The 9,845-nt window shown below is 39.4% G+C and overlaps 1 protein-coding gene across 1 annotated transcript in view; it reads left to right on the top strand.

Moving 5' to 3' along the window:
- The first annotated feature begins 2,391 nt into the window (after nucleotides 1-2,391).
- Nucleotides 2,392-9,845, top strand: part of TEK (TEK receptor tyrosine kinase) — a 42,830-nt gene continuing 35,376 nt past the window's right edge. The window contains exon 1 of the mRNA XM_008495859.2: nucleotides 2,392-2,538. Within this exon, the coding sequence (XP_008494081.1) occupies nucleotides 2,487-2,538 (52 nt within the window). The 5' untranslated portion in view covers nucleotides 2,392-2,486. The remainder of the gene's footprint in view (nucleotides 2,539-9,845) is intronic.

The raw sequence follows: 9,845 nt of genomic DNA, 5'->3' as shown, positions 1-9,845 counted from the left end.
GAGAGATGATCAGGTCATGCAGTTCACAGCACAGAAAATGGATGTGGTCCACTTTTAGGAAGACTCATATTCTAATAAAATGAAATCTAAGCATGAAAATGTGGAATTTAGCTGGCAAACATGGAAATATGAGTAAGAATAAATCACAGTAGGGAAATCCTTCAAATTCCACAGTCTAACAGTACCTTATTATGTGGTTAAGTTTTACACCTGTGACAGCAATAACAAACAGATCAGAGCTGAAACACTTACTACACAATATCCCCACACATTGGTGGTGGACTAGAGGACCTTTAAAGCTACTTTCCAATCCAAACCATTCTACTATTCTACGATAAAAAGTTCTTAAATGCAGAATCACAGATGCTATTCTTTATTTGTTCACAAATGAAATTATATAATGAAAAAAACAAACAAACACAAAAACACAAGTCTGCAGAGGCTGATATCTATGTCATATTTGCACTTGGTCAAGTATGCGTTTCCTCTCTTCCAGCTTCAGCAAGTCTTTACAACCTTCTTATATCTGTAGAGCACTGCATGCTGAGGTTGTCTGCTCTCATCCTGGAGATAACTACCTTGTCATGGGGTGTAAAATGACCAGTAGTCACAAGTTGATTCTACAAAAAATATTGAATAGCTGACCTGGCCAGCTATGCAGACTGCAAAATTGGTATCAGCAGCAGTCTACATGCACTGCTTTGCACTTACGTGCAGTTAAAAGGGAGACATGATGTATCTCTCCTCACTACTTATGCCCTGAGGAGTGAGATTTAAGTGGAGAGCTTAAAAATCCCTCTAAGCTGACAATAACAGTCTGGAGAACCACAGCCTCTACAGAAGTGGTTTAATCCCTCATCTTCCAGCAAAACAAAATACACTGAAAAAAATTAAGGACAGACCATGTTAGAAGTAGGTTAAATGAGCAATAGAACAGAAGTATTCACTAAACAAGAATTATGGTTATACTTAGTACGAAACAAGATATTCTGATGTTGGATGGAGCTATACTAGTTGGTTTATAAGGGCAAATGTAATGTGGATAATCACTCCCTCATCATGTCTAAGAGCAGAAGGAAATCTTCCAAAAAATCAACAGTGGACACACGTGTCTGTTGGTCTGGAACCAGACCAGATATATATCTTATGTTCTGCCTCCTTTAAGCTTCAAATGGAATTTTAGTAGAACTTGGACTTCACACTGTGTTTTTGCTCTCAGAATGTATTTTCAGTTCCTACTTGGTTTAGCTTTTAATTATAGTAAATTATATTTTGGGATGAGGGGGTGGGGGAGGGAGGGCATGTCAGGAGCAGTCCTGGGTTAAAGCATTGACCTGTGCTGTAGATAAAACCCTATGTCCACATGGTAATAGATCTTGGGTGCAAAGGACTTCCTCTGAAATTTACACCCGTAGAAGGCTAAAAGGTCTTCCTAAGGAAACTAAATCAAAGCAGGATCAACTCAATTCCTATTTCCAAAATTATGCTGAACACCCACTTTTCTATACTCCTGTAAAAGTCATTCTGGGTGTTAGCATCTTGGCAGAACTACAGGACTTAAAATGCTACATTGTCATGGGTTATATTTAGTCAAGTAGTAAATAAGATTGCCCTTTATTTGCAGTTCTGTTTATATAGCTGAGTGCTGCCTTTCCATTTATTTCATTATTTTTTTCACTAATTCTTTGTATTTTTCCCTCAAGTTTTGTTTTAGCTTCTAAGTTTTAAGACCCCCCTGAGTGATGTGGCATTTTGATCACTGAATTCATAATAGCTCTGGGTACAATTTATTATTACAACATGTTTTCAGTCTGTTTCCAATTGTCAAACATAGAGAAAAATTGTTTCCAGAAAAGCACATGGACTAATGGAGTAATTTGCTGGACTGTGACTGGCTTTGGTCTATACTGGATTCATCTGGTTGTTTTGTCACTGTTTACCTCATATTTTTATTACTATGTGCTGAGCTGCATTACAGCCAGCAGCTTCCACATGGACTAAATAAATGAGGACCCTGAGAAAACAGCCCATCTGCACTTTGAGAATGACACTTTCCACTCACTGTACCTAGGTGGAGGACTTTTTACTTGCACTCTCCCTCCTGCTGGAGGATGCCTTCATTGTTCCTGTTTTGCTGACTGTGACCAACAGCAGTCTCCTGCTTCTCCTGCAGCTCCAGATAACTGTTTTGATGTATTGCTGGATGGACGGGATTTGCACTACCCTGCAGTCCCGCTGGTACGAAAATGCCTTTAAGATCCTGCCTTTCCCATCCTAATCTACAAAGGAAACAGGAAAAAGGAACTTAAACTCCCTGTACTCAGATAGCAATGAGACTGTTCCAGCCTGCATCAGCGCTATGATTTCTTGCCTGTGACTTGTAAACAGCGTACTATGCCCAGGGAGAGCCACTGGTGAGCGTCTGCCCCACGAAGAGGTTACTCCATGAGAGACTGTAGGAACTGGATGGATATATTTTGGAAAGCATGGACCCTTTAGCACATATAGTTCTCTATGGATTCAGCCTGGTGATTTTAGGTAAGCCTTTTCTTCGGTATCTGAACATTGACCTGTAATGACTTTCTTGTCTCTCATGTGATATGCAAACAAAAGGCAGGACTCCTACTCCTTACTCAAGCATCTGCCTCTACTGAGCTGAGCAGCTGTGTTTGTTTCAGTGAGTCCACTCATGTCTGTGCAGTGGGCGAGGGCAAGGCTGTGGCCAAGCTTCTGGGGAGGATTTAAGATACATACAGAATACCTCTGCTGTTGCTTTTTAGTTTCTGAGGTCATTCATTGACATATATGCATATTGGAACAGAGTTTCTCTTCTGTCTAACTTTTTCACAGAACACATTACTTTGAAAATATTCATGTCTTCTCCCAAGAATATCTGCTCTAAATACAGATTAAATGTTGAGTTTTTCTGACTGGCTTTATAAACTGGCTGTGCAGTAAGAGATGTTCTAGGTATCCCCTGATTTTAGACAACTTTTTAGACAAGATTCAACAACTGGAATCTAGATGAAAGTCAGTGGATAAAAAGGGCAGAAAAGTTCAGCGCTTAAGAGATCTATTAATAATACTTTAAATAGAGCCAAAGAATGGTTCAGTATTATCAGAAAATGTCACAAGTTTTGCAAGTAAGAAGTTAGTCGTGAGGTACATTTGCAGAAGGTCATACAGTAAGATTATACTAATGCAAATTTATTTAGTAGTATTCAAAGCATTAATGTTAGAGATACTTTTCTGTAGCTATCATAAAAGGAGCCCTGAGGAAACCTGCACTCTTCTCATCAGATCCTAAATTGCTCAGCATTTAAATATTGCTTTTACCATCCATATTTTTATTTTCTAGATGGTTTCTTCTGGGTAATATACCAAGCAAAATCCATAAAAGAGAAATACAGCACACACAGTTACCTGAGTTAACTCAGTCCTAACCATGTAATAGAGTTTCACATAGGTTGTTCTAGTCCATCTCACAGTAAAAGTGTAATGTGCTGTAAAACTGCAGACTGTGTTTTGATGAGAACCAGAAAGAAAGAAAAACAAAACAAAACAAAACAAAACAAAAACAAAAACAAAACCAACAACAACAAAAAAAGGCAGAAACCTTCATTGCTGCCTAACTTACTTTAAAATGTCCAGACCTTCTAGGTTAACAGCATGTTATAGGGAAGGAAAACTATGAACAAATGAGTTTGAGGTTCTACTTTTTAGTCTAGAGGTTAACACATGGGAAAAAGAAAGTATTTAAAATCTTTTTGAATGTGTGTTTGGAAGTAGTTTTATCTATCCTCTACTGGAAGAGGCTGCATATTGTTTACTAATTCCTCTCTTGCATTTTAAGTTTCTTGGTTGTTTAGATGTTTATTGGTTTTAATCTATTTAGCCCTCAGATCACTTCCAGCTGTTTTCTTTAAGAAGATACCTGGTGCTGTAAGCATTATGGATGGAGAAGAAAGGAAAGTCCAGTTTACCCCAAGTCTTTTTGCCTTGTCTCTCCTGTTTCTCTATGTGGTAGCATACACATAACTGCAACAGAAAACAAGCAACATTCACAAAGTCATAAGCAGGGGAGAAACAGAAGTTGGCTGCAAAGATTAGCTCTAAGGAAGAGCTGCCAGTCTCTGCCTTTTCCACAGGGGCTGACCAGCGAGGTGTGTGCTGCAGTCACACCCATCTCAATAGATCTGTCAGCTTTCCCGCTTTTGTTTGAGAATGATATCATGTTTCCTGGGGCCAGCTACAGGCGAGACAATGCCTGAGCTGGCTTTCCTCTAGATACTGTAGGCAGAATTCAGGAAAGCAGGAATGACATTCCCTGAGCAGGGGAGGCTTTGCACCCAGAGCAGACAGTGAACTGGCTTAACCTTGTCCCTGATGATCAAGGGCTTCTCTGGGTGTGTTGCTGGGTAGGCACAAAATGTGTTCCACCCTTTTCCAAGGTGAAGACCATCAGCTTGGGTCCTATTACAAAAGAACAAGAGACGGTCTTTGGTTTAATGTGGGGTTGGGTTTTTTTTTCTTTTTTCTTTTTTCTTTTTCCCTTTACTTTTCTCTTTCTTCTTTTTCTTCTTTCTTTCTTTTTTCTTTTTTTTTTTCTTCTTTTAAAATTTTTTTTCTTACTTCCTTTTCCTTTTTTCTCTTTTCTTTTTTCTTATTTCTTTTTTTTCTTTTATATATAACAGTATTCCATTTGCAGCTAGAACTTAAAACATGATTTGGAAGATACCACTTAAAGTACTCACAGATGTTCATTTTTGCACTGTATATATAATCACTTCTTGCCATAGCAAATGTTCAATTAGACAGACAAGGGACTGAATATAATCCTGTTGGAATTCTTGAAAATAGGATGGGGCATTACCATGTTTTTCTTCTAGCTGAGTCCAGTCAACATTTTGTAGAATCAGAATTACCCTGTCATCCATCCTGAAGTGTGGATTCAAAACCCACAGCTGTGGCAAAGTACAATCTGTTAAATTCTGACCAAAGAAGAGATGTGGGCTCACGTATTCTCTCCAAAGGCTGAGGAAAAGGCAAGGAATGAGTGTCAGAACTTGCCTTTTGCCTCTTAACAACATCCTCAGGTGGCCTGGAAATTTGCTCACAGCTTCTCACAGTGGTGTCTCAAAAATGTTCATTTGTGGGGCTTATTTTATCAAGATGCCCATCGTAAGTTAGAGACTTGTGGAAACCAGCAACAATTCAAACCAGTTTCAATCCCTCTTCTTCGACTATTTCTGGAAGAAACAAACACTTTGTCAAATATCTCCATTCTCCAAGACAGGTAGATTCTTCTGTGCTATAGTTCAATCTAGAAAGAATCTCAGATCCAGTTTTCTAAAAGTGTAGAAATTTTTATTTTATTTTATCTGTTGTAGCTGTTAGACCCAAATATGGTAAAAGACTCAAAAAGTTATATTAGTCTTGTAAGAAAGGGTAATATTTGAGCTAAGAGTGCAGTGGCATTCAGAAGTAGTTCTCTGTCATCCCTCTTAATGGCTGCATTTTCTTTGGAATTAGATTTTATGGAAAAAAAACATGAATAGTATTTCTTGTCATTATTATGTGACTCATTTATATACTTAGAAATTTAAGCAGCTTCTAACATACATTACCAGAAACAAAAGTACAATTATGATGTTGTAGGTTCTTCAAAATTATGAGAAACAGGAATTCTTAGATTGTTTCCAGACTTATTTTTCCCTTGTGAAGCTTTACTTAGCCTAAAGAAAACCTGTTAATACTTCTGGCTAATACAAGTCTATGGCAACAAACATGAATGTAATTTTTACCACAATTAAAGGGACTCAGCCTCTGAGAGTAACTCCAGATATGCTGTTAGCAGACCCAAGTGACACTTGAACTTAAAACTATGGGATTCTGTGCTGGGATTCTGAGCCTTAGAATAGATTCATAGAATGGTTTGGAAGGTTGGAAGGAACCTTAAAGATCATCCAGCTCCAGCCCCTGTGCATGGGCAGGGACACCTCCCACTAGACCAGGTTGCTCAAGGCCCCATCCAACCTGACCTTGAGCACTTCCAGGGAGGAGGCAGCCACAACTTCCCTGGGCAACCTGTTCCAGCATCTCACCACCCTCACAGAAAAGAATTTCTCCCTGATCTCTAACATAAATCTCTTCAAGTTTTAAACCATTTCCCCTTGTCCCATGTCAAAAGCCCTACCTCAGCTTTCTTGTAGGCCCCCTTCAGATACTGGACGGTTGCTATAAGGTCACCTTGAAGTTTCCTCTTCTCCAGGTTGAACAACCCCAATTTCCTCAGCCTTTCTTCATAGGGGAGGTGCCCCAGACATCTGAGCATTTTAGTGTCTCTCATCTGGACATGTTCCATATCCATCTTATGCTGGAGACTCCAGAACTGGACACAGGACTCCAGGTGGGGTCTCACAAGAGCAAAGCAGAGGGGGAGAATCACCTCCCTCAACTGGCTGCCTGTGCTGCTTTGATGCAGCCCAGGACACAGTTGGCTTTCTGGGCTGCAAATACACATTGATGGCTCATTACCTTCTACAGCCAGAGCAGTGGACACAAACCATGCTCGAGCCTTTAATTTTAGGTATTTTGAAATGCTATTGGCTAGATATTAGACTGACACACAACCTGCTGGAAACAGAAATTATCAAACTACTAATGTGAATTGGAAGGCAAATTTAAGAGGGAAATACATTTCTTGTTCCTGAAATTAATTCAATTTTTCAGACCCCGCAATTGCATCTGCCCACCACACTCAGGTTATTTACCCAGAGTGAAGCAGTATCCTGATCCCTTTTTCTTAAGTCTGAAACTTAGACTCTTCTTCAGGTGTAGCCTTCATCTACTCCAGAAATGGTCACCCTGCCACAGAAATCACTGGTTGAATCTCTGACCTGCTGAATTTTGGCATTTCTGCACAGTTCCGCTAGGCTGATCATGACTACAAAATCCATCTATCAGTTTTATGAGAGAAATAGAAGTTTTCTTGTTTAGTTACATTTCTGGCTACATGTTTCCATAGAAAAAGTTCCATATGTGCCCTAATTCATTGCTCCCTGGACTACAGATGGAAGCCAAAACCAACAACTTCAGTCTGTGCAGGCCCCTCTCTGCACCTTCTCTAAGTGGACTTACAAAGCTGGGATGATCCTCTCCAGTTCTTCTATTTTTTTTAGCTTTCTAATTTCCTTTTGGCGTGTGCCTGGTTTAGACCTAGTGAGAGGTAGAGTATCTCTGAGGAATTCTGTGTTCCTGAAGGTCATCTCAGCAGATGGGAAGAGTTGTGAGTGAAAAGGCATTGCATCAGACCCAGGGGGATCAAATCTAAATGGGCAAAATGAAATCACACTGCAGTTGTAAGTGTTAACATATGCTATTGCTTTAGATACAGATTTCATATATACACACACATATATACATACATTAGATTGTTGTGGTATTAAGTCATAATTAAACTGGTTAGATGGATTATGTTTTTGCTGAATTTCACTTCAGGGGAAAAAAAACCCCAAAGTTGTAACATTTTGCAGAGATGGTCTGATACCCACAAGAATTTAATCAGGAAAGCTTTAGGTGGCCAAGAGGGACCATACAAGTCAGTGAGGTTGACTGCAGTGGAGCAGCTGGCTTTGGAGGAGGGCACAGGTTGAGTTGGTGGTTAATGTGCTCACAATGAGAACTACCTGGGTTAGAAACCTGCTCTGTATTGGCTACATAGACCTGAGCCTGCTTGGCCCAGACCTGCCACTTAAACATACAAAAAAAACCCTGTTCAACTTTCTCTGGAAGACCAAAAAGCCATTGTGGTGTAGAGATTATTGGGCAGGCACAGAAGAAAGGAATTCCAAATAGATGTGCTTACTATTTATGTGAAATAAATGTATAGTTTTGTGGGATGCAAATCTACCTTGGACTGAAGGGGTGAAAATCTTGTACCAATTGTAATGAATAACTGCCCTCCAAATATCTACCCTGTCCACGTGGAAAGGTGGTATTTAGGATTGCTGTTCCACTCTGGTTTCAGTGGGGGCACATAGCAAAGAATCAGCCAGTGTCTGAACTGGAGACTTTCCTGTATAGTGTTTAAAAAGATGATTGTTTTTAGGGTACAGATTTTATAACTGTTCCCTTACACCCAAACTAAGAACATACCTTTCTTAGGATTAATCATAATGTTAAACAAGGGTCATATCATAAAGATATAAAAAAGTCCTATCGACATTAATTTCTTAATTCATTACCAGAAAATACAAGCACTTTTAGGTGTGAAGATATTAGGCATTTACTTAGTTCTGAAGGACTTTTTAAATACAGGTTCACATTTCCATAATCTAGGGTAATTTTGTAAATTTTTTGCTTGAAAGCCAGTATTTTCCTTGCTTTGTATTAATTTACTTTTTAAATTGTGTCAGCCTCTCTAATGAAGTGGCTTGGTTAATTTCCCCTTCAGAGAGTAAATATTCTCTCTTGGCATTGCAGTTCTGTCTGCACTTCCAATCCTACTGCTGATGTTATCTTGTATTATTTTTGAGGTCTTCATCCCAAACCTGCCACTGAACAGGGACCTCAGCCTCAGCAATTACAAAGTGTGCTTAGCCCCAGAAACATTTGCCAACCCTCTACTCAAAAAAACCCCAGTATGTGGCAAAGTGAGGGTACAGGAGAGAATATATCAGAGTCTGTCCATCCAGCATCCAGTGCTCATAAACACTTCCAGTTAACCTTATGGATGCTGTATGCACTGATATATCCTATGAAGACTAATTGCCTGTGTAATTCAGTATACTTTACCTTGGCACATGCAACATATAGTATACATATGCAGTATATATGGTAGCTTCATAATGCATTTCATAAGGACCACCCTCATGGACAAATTTATTCTTCCTTGCAAGTACTTTCTTAATAGTAGTACTTTTGTTTGGCTAGCTTTAAATTGAGCCAGATGTAGCTGAACTACACACCTGTTCTACTCGAGCCTTCCCACGTTCCTCATCTTTTTCCAGCATTACCTAGCTCACACCAGCTGGTAATTCAACAAGCAATTTCTGCTGATAAGTTGCTGTCTCATTGTTTGTCATCAACCAGGTGTAAGGAGAATGAATGAGAAAATGTCCTCCTACATATTTGCTATTTACACACAAGTATTCAGGCATTCTCACCGGAAAGCCTCCAACCAAGATTCACCAGTGTTTCTTTTCTAGTTTTTACATCTTAGAAGACTGCCTTGATGAGCTGTGAAATGGTTGAAATGTAGAGAAAACAATTTCACTCTATTTTACAAGAAAGTAGCTGCATTTCTTTCAGCTGTTCCAGATGTATCCAAGGACCCATAAGAAACTAATAGCCCTAGTAGCTTCAACATATTATTTAATTTTTCACAGTTGTACTCTGGTCTTCCCACTAATACTAAGTAGCAAAGTGATGTTCTGTCACTCATCTTATTGTCTCTTATTACTTTTGTAATAGCTTTGCTCCACAAATAACACCAGATTCCTAAAGGCAGGAGTTCTCGGAGGTCCCACAGCTGCCCAGTAAGATCACATAAGATGGATGATGTCCATGGACAACATGAAGGCTTTATTGGAAAAACTGGGGGTTTTTGCTGATTTATGAGGGGTTTTTTAGCAGCATTTCTGTTTCTTTCTTTTTTCACCTTTCTGCTGCTGCTGCCATGTGGCAGAGAATCTCCACCTGTTTGGGTATTAGTGTCTTCAGCATTGTTTTCCTGTGGAGGGCTGAGCTGTCAAGACGACAGCTTGACTCATTGGTATTGGATATTACCTGAGCTGCTGCCATCTTTGCATTCCAGATAAAGTTTCCAAGACACTAAGACACTA

Source organism: Calypte anna, chromosome Z (genome assembly GCF_003957555.1).
Source record: "Calypte anna isolate BGI_N300 chromosome Z, bCalAnn1_v1.p, whole genome shotgun sequence".
In the NCBI taxonomy this organism is placed as follows: domain Eukaryota; kingdom Metazoa; phylum Chordata; class Aves; order Apodiformes; family Trochilidae; genus Calypte; species Calypte anna.
This window is presented reverse-complemented; position numbering and strand designations above follow the sequence as displayed.